General features: G+C 44.9%; 2 protein-coding genes across 2 annotated transcripts in view; one reads left to right on the top strand and one right to left on the bottom strand.

Annotated features, from left to right (window-relative positions):
- PGGHG (protein-glucosylgalactosylhydroxylysine glucosidase) overlaps window positions 1-23,788 on the top strand; it is a 436,976-nt gene that overhangs the window by 253,123 nt on the left and 160,065 nt on the right. The window lies entirely within an intron of this gene.
- LOC120980624 (E3 SUMO-protein ligase ZBED1-like) lies at window positions 9,140-10,219 on the bottom strand. Its single transcript, XM_040409838.1, has 2 exons — window positions 9,909-10,219; window positions 9,140-9,716 (listed from the first exon to the last, which is right to left on the bottom strand). Exons 1-2 carry the CDS (start codon window positions 10,209-10,211, stop codon window positions 9,234-9,236), a joined length of 786 nt encoding a protein of 261 aa, XP_040265772.1. The 5' UTR covers window positions 10,212-10,219; the 3' UTR covers window positions 9,140-9,233.

Below are 23,788 nucleotides of genomic sequence, written 5' to 3' on the forward strand. Positions count from 1 at the left end.
AAATCCATCAACAAGCGCATCTGTCGATGAACTAGCGATGAAGGCTATAAATCAAGCCACCAGTGCAGCTTTCCCATGGAATTCATTGAAAAGGAGAAGCAACAGTGTACAGTACAGTGAAAATGAAAGCTGTAATAAATAATATGTTATAATATGTAATACTATAACTAGCAGAAGGACCCGGCTTCTCATGGGTATATTTCATCTATTTAATTTAATGTTCGTGTGTGTCGTTAAAAGATATCGACAGTATGCCCCATAACAGTGACCTCTACAGCACCCCATCCCCGCCCCTTTAACAGTGAACTCCACAGTCCCCCACCCCTTAACACTGACCCTGCCACTTTAAAATGGGACCTTCACAGCAGCCCATCCCCTTAACTTTGACCTTCACAGCAGCCTGCCCCTTTAACAGTAAGTCTCACAGCACCCCACTCCCTTGACAGTGACCTTCTCAGGGGCCCGCCCACTTAACAGTGACCTCCACAGTACCCCGCTCCCTTAAGGGTACTTTCACGCTAGCTTTTTCTTTTCCGGCATAGAGTTCTGTCACAGGGGCTCTATACCGAAAAAGAACTGATCCGGCATACTCCCATGCATTCTGAATGGAGAGTAATCCGTTCAGGATGCATCAGAATGTCTTCAGTTTATTCATTTTGACTGATCAGGCAAAAGATAAAACCGTAGCAGACTTGCCTGAATGCCGGATCCGGCATTTTTCCCCATAGGAATGTATTAGTGCCAGAGCTGCCATTCAAAATGCCGGATCCGTTTCATAAAAATATGAAAAAAAGATACAAGACAAGCGGAGAGATGGATCTGTTCTTGCAATGCATTTGTGAGACTGATCCGCATCCGGATGCGTCTCACAAATGCTTTCAGTCACATCCAGATCGGCGGATCCGGCAGGCAGTTCCGACGATGGAACTGCTTGCCGTATCACACTGCCGCAAGTGTGAAAATAGCCTAACGGTGACCTCACAGTACCCTGTTGCCTTAACAGTGACCTCCACAGCAGTTTCCCCTTCAATAGTGGCCCCTGTCCCCTTTAAGGACTTCCACAGTGCCCGCCCCTTTAACAGTGATCTCCACAGTGCCCTTCCCCTTTAATGCTAGTGCTACACGACGACATGTGTCGCGCAACATTTTGTTTCAACAATTTTTATAATGATGGGCTATGGTATCGCAATGTGACATGCTGCGACACGACAGTCGCAGAAAATCCATCCAACATGGATTTTTCTGTGACTGTTGCGTCGCAGCATGTCACATGTCGCAGTGCAACACCATAGACTATCATTATAAAAATTGTCGTGCGACATTGGTGCAACATCAATGTCGCGCGACACATGTGGCAGTGCCATATGTGTCGTGCAGCCCTAGCCTAAAGCTGACCTACAGCAGTGAAAAAAAATGGCTGGATTGTTATGGAAACCTGGAGTAAAACTGTGTGTGGAGACTAAGGGCCTACGAGCTTTTATTGACTGATAAGAGACTTGTGACAGTGTGTATGGCAGTTGGGATATGAAGAGAAAGACTTGCAGGCTTGTACTGGCTAATGCAGGTCATTTTTTGGGAATATCTCAGGAACGGTATTTTCTAGAGAGTTGTGACCCGGTCTAAAACCTTCCCGGACACCTGATGTACCTGTGTGACAAATTTGGTGAAGATCGGTCTAGTCATTTGGTCGCACATAAAGAACAGACAGACAAACAGACGTGGGGACAGACAGAAACTCATTGTGTACCGGCATGTTACCTCAACAGTATTATTTCCCAGACAGTAAGTGATATGTGTACCAAGTTCAGCAGAAATTGATAGATGAGTTTTTGAGTTACAGAGCAATATGTGTGTAGCAAAAACTGTTGGAGCATACAAACTCCATGCAGCTGCTGTGTAGGGGCGTATGACCCCACAAGATTTCGTTCCAGGTAGCAAGGGATGTGTATACCAAGTTTCGTTGAAATCGATGGTTGTGTTTTTGAGCAATCGCGGAACATACATACATACTAGGGTTGTTTTGGGTATCGAATTTTCAATACCCAATCGATACTTTTGCCTGTTATCGACCTCGATATCAGGATTTGCCTTTTTTTGATACTAGGCTTCACTATTGCGCAGTCTAGTATCAGAGAACATGAGCGCGCTGCTCTCAGCGCGCTCCGTGTTCTCAGCAGCACAGGGGAGAAGGAAGCAGTCTCTACCTCCCCCCTGTGCCACTGCTGCCACCAATGAGGAGAGAGGGGCGGGCGCACTGCGCCACCAATGAAAGTAAATGTTTAAAGAGGACCTTTCATCTAGCAAAAAATTCTGAACTAAGTATCATGATATGTACAGTGGCGCCCAGGGATCTCACTGTACATACTATTATCCCTGGGCGCCGCGCCGTTCTCCCGCTATGTCCTCCGGTATCTTCGGGGACTTGGTTATACTGGGCAGAGACTGCCCTTGTTCTCCTGGGCGTCTCCTTCTTCCAGGCTGTGAGCTCTGCGCTGCGATTGGCCAGCGCTACATCCTGGGAGAAGGAGACGCCTAGGAGAACAAGGGCAGTCTCCACCCAGTATAACCTAGTCCCTGAAGATACCGGAGGACATAGCGGGTGAACGGAGCTGCGCCTAGGGATAATAGTAAGTGCAGTGAGATCCCTGTGCGCCACTGTACATATCATGATACTTAGTTCAGAATTTTTTGCCAGATGAAAGGTCCTCTTTAATACAAATCCCTGAGGCGGGTGGTGGCGGGGAGCTGAGATTAGCGGCAGTTAACCCCTCAGGCACCTCCTGTATTAAATGTTAATTATATTATCATTGGTGGCGCAGTGGGCCTCCTCCCCTCAAACCCCAATACTAAAATAATTGGTGGCGCAGTGCGCCCCCCCAGTATTTGAAATAATTGGTGGCAGTGGCCACAGGGTCCCCTCCCCTTCTCATTGGTGGCAGTTCTGATCGGAGCCCCAGCAGTGTAATCCTGGGGCTCCGATCGGTTACCATGGCAGCCAGGACGCTACTGAAGCCCTGGCTGCCTTAGTCACCTCCCTGCTGCTGTGTGCACAGGGCAGCAGGGACAGTGTAAGATCCTTTTCACCCTAATAGAGATCTATCCGGGTGAATAGGACAAGGGATTAAAAGATCCCAGGTTCTGGCCCCTAAGGGTGGAAATAGTTAATAAATAAAAAGTAAAAAAATAATTTTTTTTTTTTTTTTTAAAACATCAAAATATTAAGTATAAACCACCCCCTTTCCCAATTTTACATATAAAATATATAAACAATAAATAAATTAACATATTACATATCGCCACGTCTGAAAAGTCTAAACTATTAAAATATAAAAAAATAAATAAACACTGCGTGATTCGCCATTTTTTTTTTTTGTCACCTTGTCCCCCCCAAAAAATAGGATCGGACAGTTCTATTATGGGCTGTAATGCAACCAGCTTTTTTTGGTGTTTTTTTTTTTTTTTGGTGTGGTATCGAATGGTATCGAGTATAGCCCAATACTTTTTTATGGTATCGAAACCGAATCAAAATTTTGGTATTGAAACAACCCTAATACACATATATACGTCCTTCTTTATATATATAAAAGACTAGCAGAAGGACCCGGCTTCGCATGGGTATATTTCATCTATTTCACTTAATGTTTGTGTGTGTCGTTAAAAGATATCGACAGTATCCCCCATAACAGTGACCTCCACAGCCCCTCCACCCCTTAACACTGACCCACCCACAGTGCCCAGCCTTCTTAAAATGGGACCTTCACAGCAGCCCTTCCCTTTTCACTTTGACCTTCACAGCAGTCCGCCCCTTTAACAGTAAGTTTCACAGCACCCCACTCCCTTGACAGTGACCTCCTCAGGGGCCCGCCCCCTTAACAGTGACCTCCACAGTGCTCGCCCCTTTAACAGTGACCTCCACAGCAGATGCCCCTTGAATAGTGGCCCCTGCCCCCTTAAAGGATAACTGTCATATTTTAACTCAAAATTCAATTTTCACATATGTAGTTATTCAACAGACTTCATTCTGCCTCTCCTCTCAAGATGGCCACCAAGCCCTCACCCTGAGGCTTAGCCCGCCTTCCCTCACTACCCAGAATGCATTGTGCTAATCTCGGGAATGCGCTGCCTGAGTTGTCCACACTTCACACCCTCTTCCTCCTCAGTGCCCATACATTTTAGCAAGTGGCTGTTTAGCCTGGACACATAAAAACAATGGTAAGCAGAGTTGTCAGGGCACCCGGCAGAGGAGCAATCACAGGGGTCCCTGCCTTTGGGCTCCGATCCCCTCAGTGAGTGTTCTGGAGATCGGGCTGTGCTGCTGTGTTTCAGTGCCCTGATCTCCCATTCAGGATGGCCGAGCTGGAGAAAATGTTTATTTCAGACAGGGCGGCAGTCCATCCCCCACCCCTTCTCTCCCCTGCAATTGAACAGGATGGCCGAGCGGTTCAGTAGATTGTCAGCTGTAACATACAGCTGTAAATCTACTGTAACTGCGTACTTCAGTGGATATCTGCCGTTTAACCCCTACCTTGCTGCAGTCCGTAGGGACCGCTGTATGGAAGGGGTTAATGGTGAGGAAGCTCCCCTGTCCCCCCTCCCCTCCTGGCGCTGCGCTTCGCTTCTCTGCTGTGGCAGGCTCCGGATTTCACATAACAGAAGGAGGGAGCTCTCTCCTTCCACCCTCCCATCAGAGGCTGCTCTGCTGTGGCAGCGTTTGATGGTTACCATGGCAACTGGACTCCATACACAGGCATTCAGCCTTGCCATGGTATGTAAGCTTGACAGGCTGATCAGGCTTCCTATGAATGGAAAATACACTGCACTACACCATACAGTGTACTCCAGTGTATTTTACAACCCTCAGACCCACTTGATCTTCAAGAACCAACTGGGTCTGTCTAAAAAAAAATAATAATAATAATTTTAAAAAGTCTAACATTTTCCCGTATACGCATATTTATAATTACAAAAAATTAATAAAATAAAATAACCTAAACATGTTTGGTATTGCCGCGTCCGTAAGAACCTACTCCATAAAAATATCACCTTATCTAACCCCTCAAGTGAAATAGCAAGTGATCAAAAGGGCATGTGCCCTCCAAAATAGTACCAATCAAACCGTCACCTCATCCCGCAAAAAATTAGACCCTACATCAGGGCTCGACAAATCCCAGGTCGCCATGGCGACCAGGAATTTGGTCCTGGCGCTTGGGTATTTGTCAGCCCGTTTTCAAAGATGCGCTCTCGGCGCGCACCATGGTTTCCTGAGCCGGCACAGTGGAGAAGGAGAGGAGTCCCTCCCTCCCCACTGTGCGCAGCTGCCGCTGACCACCAATGAGAACAGAGTAGGAGGAGGAGGGGAGGGACTGTGGCCACTGCGCCACCAATGAATGCTTGAATACCAATGTGCCGGCCATATCCCGGCCCCTATGACTTCACACTGTGATCCGCGCGATTAACCCATCAGTTGAGGGGTTAATCGCGCGGATCACAGCGTCCTATCACAGGTCGGGTGCCGGGAATGTTTGTCTGCATTGGTGGCAGTGAGCAGTTCCGATCGGTTACCATGGCAGCCAGGAGTCACGCTACTGAAGTCCTGGCTGCGATGGTATGTTAGTGAGCAGCATTATACTCACGTGCGCCGTGGCCGCCGGGAGCTCCTTCTTCTGTCTGTGCGGCTCATTGCTAATGCTTATAGCATTAGCAATGCGCCGCACAGACCTATGAGAAGAAGGAGCTCCCGGCGGCGCACGTGAGTATAATGCTGCTCACTAACATACCATCGCAGCCAGGACTTCAGTAGCGTCCTGGCTGCCATGGTAACCAATCGGAGCCCCAGCATTACACTGCTGGGACTCCGATCGGAACTGCCCACTGCCACCAATGATGGGGGTGGGGAGGGGGACCCTGTGGCCACTGCCACCAATGATTAATACTGGGGAGGGAGGGGGGGTGGGTTTGTTACCAGAGGGGGCTGATCAGAGGCTGGAGGGGGGCTGATCAGAGGCTGGAGGGGCTGATCAGAGGCTGGAGGGGCTGATCAGAGGCTGGAGGCACTGATCAGAGGCTGGAGGGCACATGATAGGCTGGCTGCCATGGTCAGCTCCCTGCTGTTGTGTGCACAAAGCACAGGGCAGCAGGGAGAGTGTAAAGTCCTATTCACCCTAATAGAGCTCTATTAGGGTGAATATGACAAGGGTTCTAGCCCTTAAGGAGGCTAATAGTTATTAAATAAAAAGTAAAAAAAAAAAGTTTAAACACCCCCCCCAAATATAGAAAACAACATATCGCGATATATATCGCATATCGCACATGCTTAAAATTATATCGCAATATAGATTTTATGACTCGGCTCCGCCTGGCTCCTAACTTTTTTAGCTGGCTCCTAGATTCCAAGGAAATTTGTCAAGCCCTGCCGTACATAAGACAATCGGCCAAAAAATAAAAAGCTATGGCTCTCAGACTATACTTTACTTTTTTTTTACAGTGTTCCCCTGAGGGGTTAGGTCATGTGATATTTTTATAGAGCTGGTCATTACAAACTCAGCAATACCTAATATGTATATTTTTCAAATTTATTAAAATTTTACACACATATAAGCATTTTTGAAACAAAAAAAAATGTTTTGGTGTCTCCATAGTCTGAGAGCCATAACTTTTTTATTTTTTGGCCGATTGTCTTATGTAGGGTCTCATTTTTTGCGGGATGAGGTGACAGTTTGATTGGTACTATTCTGGGGGGCACTTGCCCTTTTGATCCCTTAGTGTTTCACTTTTTTTTTTTTTGTAAATAATTTTTATTGGTGTTGCCAAAATACATATTTTACAAACTTTTCAGTTACATGAGTAGAGTGACAATACCCGTTTACAATTTTAATACAGTACCCAGAACCCCACTCCCACCCCCCTCCCCCAAACAACTCGGTCAAATCAGCGCATGCTGCCCACCCCCCCATAATTCCAACAGATTACTAATGTTTCCCCTCAGGATCTTTGACAATTACTATAGGACCTTGTATACTCAAGTCGAATCAATCAAATGGCTAGTTTCCCCAAGGTGCCTTTGAGGGCCTCCAGGTTGTACCACTCTGTATATTGAAATGACAGCATAATCTCTCTGATGACCTCTTGTTTGAAGTTATTTGTAATAAAGGTTTTCCATTTTTTGAAAAACCCCTTAGTTTTCTTATCTTTGTTAGATTCTGTGTCAAGTTTATCAATGTACATTAAACGCGTCAACTGAGACTTAACCTCTTGGGTCCCTGGTATCTCAGGCTTCAGCCACTTCTGAAGAAGGCAACGCAGTGAGACCAACAAAGCTACATCCACTATCAAAGGGGTGGGGCTTCGAGAGGACCCAAAATCGTGAAATAGCATAGTTTCAGGTGTTAAGTTCAGGTCCGTTTTCCAAATTCTCCCAAGCCAGCTCCTGACCTGACTCCAGAAAGCCTGCACCCGAGGACATAACCATATACAATGAGCTAAGTGTTTCACTTTTTGTGATGGTAGGTAACAAAATAATTTCCTTTTTTGGAAATGTTTTTTTTTTTTTGTGTTCACCTGAGGGGTTAGGTAAGGTGATATTTTTACAGAGTAGGTTGTTACGGACACGGCGATAAAAATCACTGCAAAAAATGCACCAAAATGATACGCAACTGACTAGGGCTGCGCATCTTCACTCGTCTCACGATTCGATGCGATTACGATTATCAAGTCCACGATTCGATTCGATTCGATTCGGCGATGCATCACGATGCATCAAGATTATTACCCAAGTCCCCTTGTTTTTCAATTTTACATAAAAAAATTAATTCAATCAGTCAGAAATTGCACAAAAATATTTATTTGTATCTGCTATTTAAACAAATCATACCAAGTTCCCTGCATATCATATAGCAAAGTCTGAATGAACAAAACAGTGCAGCAGACAACAGTATTTATTTAAAACAGTACTGTCAGTGTCTCTGTAACATTAAACTGTTGTGCTGGCCTGGCTGGTGCAGTTAGTTTATAAGTTTTACAATAGTTTTACCATATAATATATATTATATAATATTAAACACTTTAAACAGTACCTACAAAAAAAGGAGCCCTTCAGTTCCTGACTGTAAAACATCACAGTGAGTCAGTGAACCTATAATAAACACAGTCAGTGACTGTGTTATAGGTTCACTCACTGTGATGTTTGCCAGTCAGGAACTGTCTGTCACACAGTGTGTTCAAGTTGTCTGTGTTGCAGAACTTCCTGGTTCACCGTGATTGTTTTGGCAGCAGGAGCGCACCACCACCAGCACCACCACCACCACCAGCACCACCACCAGCACCACCACCAGCACCAGATGGGTAGTACGTCTAGATCAGTGCTATAAGCTCTCAGAGTTGTCACTTTACAGAAAACGTTACCTGCACTGAGCACTCAGCAAGCACTCTACCACGATACATCAACTGAAGCCAAGCCATGCCACCATTAGAGGAAGCTGGAAAATCCTTGACAGAATACATTTTCAACTGAATCTGAAAACCTTGGACAAATCTTTATGGGATCACAAACACACACCACAGAATACCAGAAAAAAAATAAACACACATCCTCCTCACTGAATCATAATGGTAAAGGGCAGGCCACAGGACGGGCAATGTGGCACAGCCACCATAGTCAGACATGATGTCAGAAGGTCGGTGTGTGTTTTTTTGGTTTGTGTGAATGTGTATTTGTGTGATCCAATAAAGATTTACTCCAGGTTTTAAGTTTCAATTTATTCTTTCAAGGATTTGCCTTCCTCTGGTGGCTTGGCGGGCGTCAGTTGTCTGGAATTAAATACAGAATTCTTTTGGTTGAAGGTTAAACCCCTAAACAGAGTCAGAAATTCACAGAGCATGACAGACACATTGGGAAAACACCAAAAAACACGTCAGTGTAAAAATACAAAATGCATCGGACGGACAGTCGCATAATAGAAAACCATTCTCCATCTCCTCTCCACTCCAGTGCTGCTAAAAGCTAGAATAATATCATATATTCTGATTAATCAGAATAATCAGGGGAGGGAAAGGGAAAAGGGGAGGGGAAGGGAAAGGGGAAGGGGGAAAAGGGGAGGGGAAGGGAAAGGGGAATGGGAAGGGGGAAAAGGGAAGGGGAAGGGAAAAGGGGAGTCTGGCAGGGGAGACAGAGAAATAAAAAATTTCAGTGGCAGAGACAATGCTATAAACAAAATCTATAAAATTAAAAACACTGCTCAGCATTTGGGAACATGTAGATTTTTCTGTAAGAACACCAATTGATCTACATGGTCTGGTTTGAGGGCGCTTCTTTTTGCAGTTACCACATCTCCTGCAGTGGAGAAAACCCGCTCTGCAGACACGCTTGTACCTGGGATACACAAGTATTGCTTTGACAGCCGAGAAAGGAGGGGAAATATGACCTCATGCTCACGCCACCAGTTCAAAGGGTCCTCAGTGAGAGGCAGAGGTGGGGCTTTACAATAGTTTTCCATTTCCTCTTCAGCCTTGGCATAGGGGGTCTTTTTGGGTTCTATTGTACCTTCAGTGTCAGTGAAAGACTGTCCCAGCAAACTCACGAGCAGCGATCTGGCCTTTTTGGGAGGAGATGGTGGAGAATGGTTGTCTTCGATGGGTGAACTGTCCTCTTCTTCCAGAGTTTGTTTTCTTCTAGGCACTTGATGATCCTCTTGTGTCCTCTCACTCTCATCTGATGTAATCTGTGAAACGGAAAAAAAACAATAAGTAAAAACACAAATGTCAATGCCTTTGATTCTGATGGGGTGATGAAAAAGCACAGGAAACGGACAGTACAGTTCCCGCACCGCATCAGATTCAGAAGCGTGGTAGTGCTTGTGCTACTGTCGTTTCAAGAAGAAACATGATGGAATTCTTCAAATTAATTTAATTACCTCCAAGGATGCAGCTTCCTCAGTGACTCCTTTAAATATCTCCAATCTTTCTTCATCTGTGAGGATGAAAGGCAGTCCCTTAAAGCGAGGATCCAGTGCAGAGGCTGTATGAAGGATCTTCTTCTCGGCCTCACTGCTGTACCTCTTCTGGAGATCTGTTCTAATAGAATTCTTGATCTCATGGATCATGGGTGTGTCTCCCATCGTGTCTGTCATGCTCTGGAGAAGTTGTGCATTTATAGGGGCAATGAGAGAAACTGTTGGATTGCGCTCTTCTGACATCAGCATGGTTGCATCCTTCATTGGCTTTAATGCACTCACGGTGTCCTCTGCATTTGACACATCTGTTTCGTTTAGAGTGCAGAGATCGGACTCTCCTCTTCTGACTTCTGGAGACAGCAAGGTGGCACAGACTGCAGGTTGTTGTTCCAAGAACCTCTCGACCATGTCGTATGCACTGTTCCATCTTGTTGCCACATCAGTTATCAGCTTATGATTCTTCAAGCCAAGACATTTCTGTTTCTCTTTTAGACAGTGGCTTGCTCTAGTGCTGCGGTGAAAGAATGTGGATATCCGACGTACTCTGCCAAGAAGCCTAGAGAGAGTGGCCACTTTCAACGCTCGCTGGGATGCAAGATTCAGTGTATGGGCGAAGCATTTCACATGGGGGAATTTTCCAACTTGAGCTGCAACTATCATGTTTGACGCGTTGTCGGTCACAAGCACTACAGATTTATCGGACAGCTGCCATTCTTCCACAACATGAGAAAGTAGCTCTGCCAGATGAGCACCCGTGTGAGACTCATAAATGGCTCTCGTTTGCAGTACATGCGACAAAATCTGCCAGTCCTTACTAACGTAATGTGCTGTTATTGTAACATAAGACTCTGTCGTGACTGAAGTCCAGGAATCACACGTTATTGCGACTCGACTTGCTTGGCTCATTGATGCAATTATCTTAGCTTTGGTTTCGTGGTAGAGTGCAGGTATGACGTTTTCTGTAAAGTGACTTCGTGACGGGATCTTGTAACGCGGCTCTATTGTCTTCAAAAGGTAGCGAAACCCACTGTTTTCCACAACAGAGTAAGGGCGCAGGTCCTTCGCTATGAAAGCTGCCACAGCTTTTGTTATTCTCTTTACCTTTTCAGAGTTGGGCGGCAAAGTTGACTGTAACATCGCATCAATTCTTGGCTGATCTGGGTTCATTTCCTTGGTGGTGGTGGTGGTGGTAGGTTTTAGCATTTCTGGGTGAAAACGGCTGACGTGGTTTCTCAGATTAGTAGTATTCCCTAGATATTTAATTTTTGTGTGACAGATTTTACACACAGCGTATGACTTGTCCAATTCGTGCTTCCTACTTTTTTCATAAAAGCCAAAATGTTCCCAGATGTTTGCTTTTAAAAAGCTAGGTGCATTTTTTATCTCTCGTTCCTTTTGTTCTACTTCTGCCATTTTTATTTACTAGCAAATGCAATGCATGCCAGGCATCTATGTGAATTTGTGAGTAGGGATGACACAAGTCTTGACGTGACGATGATGTTGTCAAACTCTGTCAGTTTAAAAAAAAAAAAAAAAAAATTTGAGTGACTAAGCCTAAAGCCTGCCACGAGATCAACAGAAAAAGTAACACGTTTCTTTCTAGTATGTATGTAATTGTATGATATGTAAAATCCTCATTTATTATTCTACCCCCCACACACGCAGTTAGTCGCAGTCGCTGTCAAGTGTCAACTATCATTATTCATCATGTGTAAAAGAAAAAATGCGCCCTGGCCCCTCATCTCGTCTGCCGCCGGTGGTTGGTCAACTCAACTGGTGGTCATGACTCATTGGTCAATGCATTGGCATTGCAATGGTCACAGTCTCAGAGAGTCAGCGACAGCCGGTCACGTTATATCGCACTCTCTCTCCTTCTCCAATCTGGTACACTGGCATTATTTGAGATCACAAACTGGCTGCTACAACACAACAACAACATGTCCCGCCAACATCCCCCCCCCCCCCCCCCAATGACATAATGCCAGTGCCACCCATTTCATTAATTCTGGTTTTATGCATCATTTGAATGTCTTGTCTTGGTGATTGATTCACAATTCACAAGTTCATACTTACCTTGTTTGTATTTGTAATATGATGCTTTTTGGTTTTGCTCATCATTACTGCCCCACACACAATGCACTTGCCTTGCAGTGCAGCTGCAGCATGTGTGGGGCTGGGGCAGTGATGAGCAAAACCATAAATCAAAAAGTATCAATAAAGTTGTGATCAAACAATCATCATTCATCACTAAGACAAGACAGTCACACTGGACAAGTGGACAAATGGTCAGGACAGAACATTCATTTCAATGGATTAGAGATAGAGATATATAGACCTAGACCAGCAGACCTACAGTCATAAACGTAACCATAATTAATTAAATGGCAATGGTATGGTCTGGTGATTGTCACTTAAACTCATTAAACCTTTCATGACATAGTTATTTAATATAATGTGAAAGATGATGTTTATTAGTTTTCCTACCTGATTAATGATGATACGATGATAACGACGACGGTGGTGCTGGTGGTGGTGGTGGTGGTGGCACTGCTGGCTGCTGGTGGTGGAGCGATTCTCCTCCTGCCTGTGGTGGACTGGACTGAGCCTGAGGAGTGAAGGAAAAACGGACAGGTGAGGTGACACAAGTGACAATTTTTTTTTTTAGGTACGGTAACAGGCAGTGACCAGCTGCAGTCTCTGTGAGTGGTGTATCTGTGTGATGGTCACCTACCTGTCACAACAAGGTGGCAGAGTCTGGCTGGCACGTGGCACCTGCGGGTCTCCTCTCCTGCTGCCTGTGATGATGAAGGGACTCGGAGTGTGTGGCACTGGCAGCTGCGGCCTAGCTCCCTGTCCTGCGAGCCGGGTAACGGATGGGCTGGTCTCCCTCTCCTAAAAAGAAAGATAGCAATTGATTGATTGATTGCATCACGAAACTGGAAAGTGAAAAGGGGGGTAAAATTAAAAATTGTAAAATACCCAGTTCAAGATGTATGGGACAGAACAAAGAACAGTCAAAATGTTTTATTTTTTAAGTAACCAAACAGGCAGGCAGGCATGTTATATTGTTAAATAGTTGTGCTTTAAACCACATGACAATCCCAAGAACAGCAGTATTGCACAGTTGCAGACAGTGTTGTCTGGCATATCTTTGTAAATGATGTGATCAGTGATCACTCACTAAGACCTCTAACTTTACAGCATTGCAAAAAGCTGCCACTGACTGTAGTGTATTCAATACACATAGTGTATTTGACTTGCAGCTTTTTGCAATGCTGTAAACTAAGTTAGAGGTCTTAGTGAGTGATCACTGATCACATGCATCACAGTAATACAAAGATATGCCAGACAGTCAGACACTCAGTGTGCAATTGTGCAGAAGCAGATCATCATCTCCCCCCCAAAAATAATAAAAATCCCCCCAAAAAATGCAGAAGGGTAACTTACTAACTTACTGTGTGCTGCTGCAGTCACTGCGTGCTGCTGTTGTCTGTGTGGCACTGGCGATTGCGGCCTAGCTCGGGTCACTCTCCACTGGGTCTCCTCCTCCTCTGTCCCCCCGCAAGACAGCCTGTTTTTTTTCTTTTGTGCACAGCACAGTTAGCCGACCGAAGAGAAAGTTCTGAGCGCTCTTGGGGGTACGAGGACGGGTCCGCTATGTTCAGTGCTGCTGCATGCTGCACGTCCGTCTCCTCTCCAGTCCTCCTCACGAGTCGACTCACGCGTGCGACACAGGGGGGGGGGGGGGGGGTGTCACTGTCGTCAGCGGGAGGCGGGAAAGAAGGCGCCAAAAAACTTTTTTTTCTGACTCGGCTCTGCACGGCGGACGCGACGCTGACGTCATCAACATGCATCGATTTTTTAAAGCAACCGCATCGAAACAGAATCGCCGGGGGTCGAATCGCGATGCATCGCTGCATCGATTATATTCGACAGCCCTACAACTGACAATACTAGCCAATTCCTCAGGTCGATGTTCAAAGCCCCTCATGCACCACGTCACGGTGTCTCAGCACGCATGGGGTCCTACCACTCAACTGCCCGTGGTGTGTGAACAGGGTCTGAACAGTGCTAGAAACCAACTCACAGCCAGACTCACATGCCTCCATAGTGGTATCACCAATGCACTGTGAGGTAGGATAAGGCTGTGAGCCGCACCCACAACAGACCATGTAACACAGAAGCTACCAGGTGCAAAAGAATGTTACCAATAAAATAAAGTGGCACATTCCATACACATAAAGACAAAAACTCACTGAAAAAAGTGGCCTAAATGGGTGAAAATGCTCCAAACCCAGACAGTGTAGCGTGTCTTTAACCGGGGGAGCAATTCCTCCACATGCAGTCCACAGACAACGGCAATCCCCAGCAAAAAATGCGTACAATGGAGGATGCCAGGGCGGACCACATGCACCACAAGAACATCTTACACAAAATGATACTTTTAACATCGGCCTGAGGAATTGGCTAGTTGTGTCAGTTGCGTATCATTTTGGTGCATTTTTTGCACTGATTTTTGTATGTATATTTTTTCATTTTCACAATGTATCATTTTGTGTAAGATGTTCTTGTGGTGCATGCGGTCCGCCCCGGCATCCTCCATTGTACGCCTTTTTTGCTGGGGATTGCCGTTGTCTGCGGACCGCATGCGGAGGAAATGCTCACCCGGTTATGGGTCTGAGGGTTCTAAAATACACTGGAGTACACTGTATAGTGTAGTGCAGTGTATTTTCCATTCATAGGAAGCCTGATCAGACTGCTGCCTCTAGCAGGAGCCTGTCAAGCTTACATACCATGGCAAGGCTGGATGCCTGTGTATGGCGTCCAGTTGCCATGGTAACCATCACACGCTGCTACAGCAGAGCAGCCTCTGATGGGAGGGTGGAAGGAGAGAGCTCCCTCCTTCTGTTATGTGGAATCCGGAGCCTGCCGCAGCAGAGAAGCGAAGCGCTGGGAGGGCGGACGGGGGAGCTTCCTCCACGTTAACCCCTTCCATACAGCGGTCCCTACGGACCGCAGCAAGGTAGGGGTTAAACGGCAGACATCCACTAAAGTCCGCAGTTACAGTAGATTTACAGCTGTATGTTACAGCTGACAATCTACTGAACCGCTCGGCCATCCTGTTCAATTGCAGGGGAGAGAAGGGGTGGGGGGATGGACTGCCTCCCTGTCTGAAATAAACATTTTCTCCAGCTTTGCTATCCTGAACAGGAGATCAGGTCACAGAAACACAGCAGCACAGCCCGATCTCCAAAACACTCACTGAGGGGATCGGAGCCGCGCTGCTGAACGTCAGTGCAGGGGTTTATGTATATTTCCATTTTTTACACGTGGCTGGGTACCTGGTGTAATGCTTAGAACGTGATTTACAGCTCTCTATGTAGGAAGTAACTTCCTGGTTCAGACGAGAGCGAGCACGCAGGGTGAGGGACTGTCCACTTCTACGTCCTCCGTTTTCTGAATGAAGAAGCTGGGAGATGGAGGACACCTAGCATCACTCTTTTAGCAGCAAAGCTAAAATGCCAGAGGGAGGTCCGGACATGCAGGAATTACATGGTAATTTAGTACCTAGGCAAAAGTATAAACTAGGGCACTAATGTAAATACAATGAGACAAATCCAAAAATATAAAAAAATATATATATGACAGTTATCCTTTAATAGTAAACTCCACAGTGCCTGCCCCTTTAACCACCTCCGGACCGCCTAACGCAGGATCGCGTTCCGGAGGTGGCAGCCCTGCGCAGAGTCACGCATATATGCGTCATCTCGCGATGGGCGAGATTTCCTGTGAACGCGCGCACACAGGCGCGCGCGCTCACAGGAACGGAAGGTAAGAGAGTTGATCTCCAGCCTGCCAGCGGCGATCGTTCGCTGGCAGGCTGGAGATGTGTTTTTTTTAACCCCTAACAGGTATATTAGACGCTGTTTTGATAACAGCGTCTAATATACCTGCTACCTGGTCCTCTGGTGGTCCCCTTTGTTTGGATCGACCACCAGAGGACACAGGTAGCTCAGTAAAGTCCCACCAAGCACCACTACACTACACTACACCCCCCCCCCGTCACTTATTAACCCCTTATTAGCCCCTGATCACCCCTGATCACCCCATATAGACTCCCTGATCACCCCCCTGTCATTGATCACCCCCCTGTCATTGATTACCCCCCTGTAAAGCTCCATTCAGATGTCCGCATGATTTTTACGGATCCACTGATAGATGGATCGGATCCGCAAAACGCATCCGGACGTCTGAATGAAGCCTTACAGGGGCGTGATCAATGACTGTGGTTATCACCCCATATAGACTCCCTGATCACCCCCCCTGTCATTGATTACACCCCTGTCATTGATCAACCCCCTGTAAAGCTCCATTCAGATGTCCGCATGATTTTTACGGATGCACTGATAGATGGATCCGATCCGCAAAACGCATCCGGACGTCTGAATGAAGCCTTACAGGGGCGTGATCAATGACTGTGGTGATCACCCCATATAGACTCCCTGATCACCCCCCTGTAAAGCTCCATTCAGATGTCCGCATGATTTTTACGGATGCACTGATAGATGGATCCGATCCGCAAAACGCATCCGGACGTCTGAATGAAGCCTTACAGGGGCGTGATCAATGACTGTGGTGATCACCCCATATAGACTCCCTGATCACCCCCCTGTCATTGATCACCCCCCTGTAAAGCTCCATTCAGATGTCCGCATGATTTTTACGGATGCACTGATAGATGGATCCGATCCGCAAAACGCATCCGGACGTCTGAATGAAGCCTTACAGGGGCATGATCAATGACTGTGGTGATCACCCCATATAGACTCCCTGATCACCCCCCTGTCATTGATCACCCCCCTGTAAAGCTCCATTCAGATGTCCGCATGATTTTTACGGATCCACTGATAGATGGATCGGATCCGCAAAACGCATCCGGACGTCTGAATGAAGCCTTACAGGGGAGTGATCAATGACTGTGGTGATCACCCCATATAGACTCCCTGATCACCCCCCTGTCATTGATTACCCCCCTGTAAAGCTCCATTCAGATGTCCGCATGATTTTTACGGATGCACTGATAGATGGATCGGATCCGCAAAACGCATCCGGACGTCTGAATGAAGCCTTACAGGGGCATGATCAATGACTGTGGTGATCACCCCATATAGACTCCCTGATCACCCCCCTGTCATTGATCAACCCCCCTGTCATTGATCACCCCCCCTGTCATTGATCACCCCCCCTGTCATTGATCACCCCCCTGTCATTGATCACCCCTCTGTAAGGCTCCATTCAGATATTTTTTTGGCCCAAGTTAGCAGAATTTTTTTTTTTTTTCTTACAAAGTCTCATATTCCACTAACTTGTGTCAAAAAATAAAATCTCACATGAACTCACCATACCCCTCACGGAATCCAAATGCGTAAAATTTTTTAGACATTTATATTCCAGACTTCTTCTCACGCTTTAGGGCCCCTAGAATGCCAGGGCAGTATAAATACCCCACATGTGACCCCATTTCGGAAAGAAGACACCCCCAGGTATTCCGTGAGGGGCATATTGAGTCCATGAAAGATTGAAATTTTTGTCCCAAGTTAGCGGAACGGGAGACTTTGTGAGAAAAAAATTAAAAATATCAATTTCCGCTAACTTGTGCCAAAAAAAAAAATTTTCTATGAACTCGCCATGCCCCTCATTGAATACCTTGGGGTGTCTTCTTTCCAAAATGGGGTCACATGTGGGGTATTTATACTGCTCTGGCATTCTAGGGGCCCCAAAGCGTGAGAAGAAGTCTGGTATCCAAATGTCTAAAAATGCCCTCCTAAAAGGAATTTGGGCACCTTTGCGCATCTAGGCTGCAAAAAAGTGTCACACATCTGGTATCGCCGTACTCAGGAGAAGTTGGGGAATGTGTTTTGGGGTGTCATTTTACATATACCCATGCTGGGTGAGAGAAATATCTTGGTCAAATGCCAACTTTGTATAAAAAAATGGGAAAAGTTGTCTTTTGCCAAGATATTTCTCTCACCCAGCATGGGTATATGTAAAATGACACCCCAAAACACATTCCCCAACTTCTCCTGAATACGGCGATACCACATGTGTGACACTTTTTTGCAGCCTAGGTGGGCAAAGGGGCCCATATTCCAAAGAGCACCTTTAGGATTTCACAGGTCATTTACCTACTTACCACACATTAGGGCCCCTGGAAAATGCCAGGGCAGTATAACTACCCCACAAGTGACCCCATTTTGGAAAGAAGACACCCCAAGGTATTCCGTGAGGGGCATGGCGAGTTCCTAGAATTTTTTATTTTTTGTCACAAGTTAGTGGAAAATGATGATTTTTTTTTTTTTTTTTTTTCATACAAAGTCTCATATTCCACTAACTTGTGACAAAAAATAAAAAGTTCCATGAACTCACTATGCCCATCAGCGAATACCTTGGGGTCTCTTCTTTCCAAAATGGGGTCACTTGTGGGGTAGTTATACTGCCCTGGCATTCTAGGGGCCCAAATGTGTGGTAAGGAGTTTGAAATCAAATTCTGTAAAAAATGACCTGTGAAATCCGAAAGGTGCTCTTTTGAATATGGGCCCCTTTGCCCACCTAGGCTGCAAAAAAGTGTCACACATCTGGTATCTCCGTAATCGGGAGAAGTTGGGGAATGTGTTTTGGGGTGTCATTTTACATATACCCATGCTGGGTGAGAGAAATATCTTGGCAAAAGACAACTTTTCCCATTTTTTTATACAAAGTTGGCATTTGACCAAGATATTTATCTCACCCAGCATGGGTATATGTAAAAAGACACCCCAAAACACATTCCTCAACTTCTCCTGAATACAGAGATACCAGATGTGTGACACTTTTTTGCAGCCTAGGTGGGCAAAGGGGCCCACATTCCAAAGAGCACCTTTCGGATTTCACAGGTCATTTACCTACTTACCACACATTTGGGCCCCTAGAATGCCAGGGCAGTATAACTACCCCACAAGTGACCCCATTTTGGAAAGAAGAGACCCCAAGGTATTCGCTGATGGGCATAGTGAGTTCATGGAAGTTTTTATTTTTTGTCACAAGTTTGTGGAATATGAGACTTTGTATGAAAAAAAAAAATAAAAAAAAAAATCATCATTTTCCACTAACTTGTGACAAAAAATAAAAAATTCTAGGAACTCGCCATGCCCCTCACGGAATACCTTGGGGTGTCTTCTTTCCAAAATGGGGTCACTTGTGGGGTAGTTATACTGCCCTGGTATTCTAGGGGCCCAAATGTGTGGTAAGGAGTTTGAAATCAAATTCAGGAAAAAATGAGGAGTGAAATCCGAAAGGTGCTCTTTGGAATATGGGCCCCTTTGCCCACCTAGGCTGCAAAAAAGTGTCACACATCTGGTATCCCCGTACTCAGGAGAAGTTGAGGAATGTGTTTTGGGGTGTCTTTTTACATATACCCATGCTGGGTGAGATAAATATCTTGGTCAAATGACAACTTTGTATAAAAAAATGGGAAAAGTTGTCTTTTGCCAAGATATTTCTCTCACCCAGCATGGGTATATATAAAATGACACCCCAAAACACATTCCCCACCTTCTCCTGAGTACGGAGATACCAGATGTGTGACACTTTTTTGCAGCCTAGGTGGGCAAAGGGGCCCATATTCCAAAGAGCACCTTTCGGATTTCACTGGTCATTTTTTACAGAATTTGATTTCAAACTCCTTACCACACATTTGGGCCCCTAGAATGCCAGGGCAGTATAACTTCCCCACAAGTGACCACATTTTGGAAAGAAGAGACCCCAAGGTATTCGCTGATGGGCATAGTGAGTTCATAGAACTTTTTATTTTTTGTCACAAGTTAGTGGAATATGAGACTTTGTAAGAAAAAAAAAAAAAAAAAAAAAAATCATAATTTTCCGCTAACTTGTGACAAAAAATAAAAAGTTCTATGAACTCACTATGCCCATCAGTGAATACCTTAGTGTGTGTACTTTCAGAAATGGGGTCATTTGTGGGGTGTTTGTACTGTCTGGGCATTATAGAACCTCAGGAAACATGACAGGTGCTCAGAAAATCAGAGCTGCTTCAAAAAGCGGAAATTCACATTTTTGTACCATAGTTTGTAAACGCTATAACTTTTACCCAAACCATTTTTTTTTTACCCAAACATTTTTTTTTTATCAAAGACATGTAGAACTATAAATTTAGAGCAAAATTTCTATATGGATGTCGTTTTTTTTGCAAAATTTTACAACTGAAAGTGAAAAATGTCATTTTTTTGCAAAAAAATCGTTAAATTTCGATTAATAACAAAAAAAGTAAAAATGTCAGCAGCAATGAAATACCACCAAATGAAAGCTCTATTAGTGAGAAGAAAAGGAGGTAAAATTCATTTGGGTGGTAAGTTGCATGACCGAGCAATAAATGGTGAAAGTAGTGTAGGTCAGAAGTGTAAAAAGTGGCCTGGTCTTTCAGGGTGTTTAAGCACTGGGGGCTGAGGTGGTTAATAGTGACCTCCACAGCAGCTGCCCTATCAATAGTGGCCCGTGGCAACTTGTGTCCTCCACTGCGCCCTACACCTTTAATGGTGGCCCCTGCCCCCTTAAAGGGAACCTGTCACCTCCAAACACCATCCCAAGCCGCCAGCAGTACCTGAGAGTAGCCAGCAGTGTGTTTCTGGTGATCATTTTCTTCCTGAAGGCAGATGCAGCAAAAGCTCTGAAAACATTATTTTATCTCCTGCCCGTGCAATTTTCTAGTCATGCTTGATGGCAAGGGAGCAGCGGCGCCATCCGTGCCCCCTTCCCTACCCCTTCGCTGTGACTGACAGCGCTTATGCACCAGAGTTTGGCTGGCTTTGCCGATCTGCCGGCCGTCAGTCACAGGCGAAGGGGCAGGGAAGGGGGCGCTGTTACCTTGACTTGAAGCAAGGAGGCCGCTGCCCCCTTAACTTCAAGCATGACTAGAAAATCGTGCAGGCAGGGGATAAAAGAACGCTTTCAGAGCTTTTGCTGCATCTGCCTTCAGGATCGCCAGAAACACACTGCTGGCTACTCTCAGGTACTGCTGGCAGCTTGGGATGGTTTTTGGAAGTGACAGGTTCCCTTTAACAGTGACCTACACAGTAAACGGCCCTTAGACTGTGACCTCCACAGTGCCCACCCCTTTAATAGTGGCCCCTGCCCCCTTAATAGTGACTTTCACAGCGCTCTGCCCCTTTAAGGCTAGGGCTACATGACGACATTTGTCGCACCAATGTCGTGCACCAATTTTTATAATGATAGGCTATGGTGTCGCACTGCGACATGTTGCAACTGTGACACGACAGTCGCAAAAATCTATTCAAGATGGATGCATGTAGCAGTGTAGTTGTGCCCTATGTTTCGTGCAGCCCTAGCCTAAAGCTGACCTACAGCAGTGAAGACAAATGGCTGAGTTGTTTTGAAAACCTGAAGTAAAGCTGTGTGTATGTGGAGACTAAGGGCCCTCAAGCTTTTATTGGCTGATAAGGGACATGTGATCGTGTGTATGGCAGTTGGGATATGAAGAGAAAGACTTGCAGGCTTGTATTGGCTAATGCAGGTAATTTTTGGGGAATATCTCAGGAACGGTACGTCCTAGAGAGCTGAGACCCCCACAAGATTTCTTTCCAGGTAGCAAGAGATGTGTATACCGAATTTCGTTGACATCGATGGTTCATTTTTGAGTGATCGCGGAACATATATACATACATATATACGTCCTTTATATATATTGATAATAATAATAAAAAATCCCCCCGAAGGTGTACATAAAATTTAAGGGATTACTATGCACTGATGGAACCTTATTTATGTGGCAACTATATTTATATGTGTAAATTTTATGATCCTTAAACAAAAGTGACCTTATTTGGACCATTTTTACAATATTAACCCTTGAGGATATGGCAGTTTTCTAGGTTTTCAGCTTTCTGATGGCATGGTCACATTTGACCAAGGCATCTGAGTGGTAAATGTCTGCAATTGGCATTATTACTAATCACAGACATTGACCCACAGTTTCAGCAGGCGCCCAGCAGCTATGGAACTTGATCCTGTTCAGAGGAAGCTCGATCTAGGTTTTGTAAGCATTGCAGTACTTATATGTATCTCAATTAAGGACCGCGCTGCCTCGAATTTCCAGAAGGTGTTCAGCTCAGAGTAAAGCCAGTAAAACTGTATCAATATAGGCAAACATCAATTGTCCACAAGAAGTTCAGTTTTCCAACCGGTTTTTCTGTGGATACCAGATAAACGCCAAATAGTGAAGAACCACCAACACAAATAAAATGAATTGGTGTTCATTATACTCACAAGAGTAGCAGAATAAATAGCATTTTGTAAAAAAGTTTTGATCCTCGTATTACAGCCTGACCTAGATTTCGCTTTCGCTTCATCAGGAGTGCATACTCCACCCTCCTATGGGCGTTCTTTTTATATGCTCAAAAAGTAACTGTAAACCCCCCATTCTTTTACTCCAAGATAACATATATCACATCACATACAGTGAAGCAGGATCATCACATATAAAACCCTTTAAAACAGTCCTATTCTAAAACTTCCATGTAAATCTTAAACATGCCTTACTAAAAACATATCCTCCTAACAAATACTAGTCCACCTTTTTCCTATCTACTCATCTCCAGGTGGTACACACTTTTCCATTCATAAGAAGTATTACAATCACGTGGTAAGAATCAACCAATAGGAAGGAACTTACAACTAGCTTTCTTCACAGAGCACACCAGAGCTTTTCGTCATGAGGCGGAGTCTCCCATTGATAACAAGGATTCCGATCACTTAGTAAGAGTAAACCAATTGAAACTTACAACTTACTTCATTCACAGAAGCATACAACGGCTTCAATCCCCACCCTTTTCATTAGTATTATGCATTACGTTTATCCGGCCAACAGTTAGTATCTGCCGGCCGCCACCATTCACAAACCATTAGGAGCACTTCGGGATAAGATGGAAAAGAAAAGGGACCTTACACCAAATATGGTTTCAGGTCAAATTCAATGTTAAGTCCATGAGGTTGTAGGATTTCAAGCCTATAAATCCACTCTACCTCACAGTGATTTATTTTCATTAGTGGATCCCCTCCCAGCCACTTCTGGTTAACCTTTTCAATTACAGTAAACAGTAATCCACTGGGATCTTTACCATGTGCTTTTTTAAAATGCAGGGGAACACTATGTGTCTCTAGGCCTTTCTTAATATTCCTACTGTGCTCCTGTATTCTTGTTTTGAGTTTCCTCTTGGTACGTCCAACATATTGGAGGCCACAGGGGCACTCCAATAGGTAGACAACCCCTGTGTGTTCGCATGTAATTTCACCTTTTATTTTAAAATCAGAATCTTTCTTCGTAGATCAGACTGTTTGGACACCTTTTTTTCTATTTTCTTTTTTTGAATTTTTACATGGAAGGCAAAAGCCGCACCATGTAAATTTGTTCCTCTTTGCGCTGCCATTGTCCGTAGGGATATAGCTATAAACTAAGCAGTTTCGTAGATTGGGAGCTTTTTTATATTTAATATCTGGTTGTTTCAGAATCACGGTCCCCAATATGGGATCATTCTTTAGTACTGCCCAATTTTTCTTTACAGCATTTTTTATTAGACCTGCATGTACCTTAGATTGGGTGAAAAATGTCAACCTAAAGTCTTTTTCTTTAACTTTCATCTGCTGTTCCTCTATCTTGCCTTTACTGCATTCTTCTATATTTTTGCTACATTTGGCTAATTGTTCTTTTGACTATCATTTCTCAATAAAGTGATCTTGAATTACCCTGCTCTGTTCTCTGTTATCTAATACAT

Source organism: Bufo bufo, chromosome 10 (genome assembly GCF_905171765.1).
Source record: "Bufo bufo chromosome 10, aBufBuf1.1, whole genome shotgun sequence".
NCBI classification, from domain to species: domain Eukaryota; kingdom Metazoa; phylum Chordata; class Amphibia; order Anura; family Bufonidae; genus Bufo; species Bufo bufo.

Coding starts and splice junctions, on each gene's coding strand:
- LOC120980624 (XM_040409838.1), bottom strand. CDS start 10,211: ATGAAGGATGCAACCATGCTGATGTCAGAAGAGCGCAATCCAACAGTT. Junction 9,717..9,908: donor AGGAAGCTGCATCCTTGGAG/GTAATTAAATTA, acceptor TCCGTTTCACAG/ATTACATCAGATGAGAGTGA.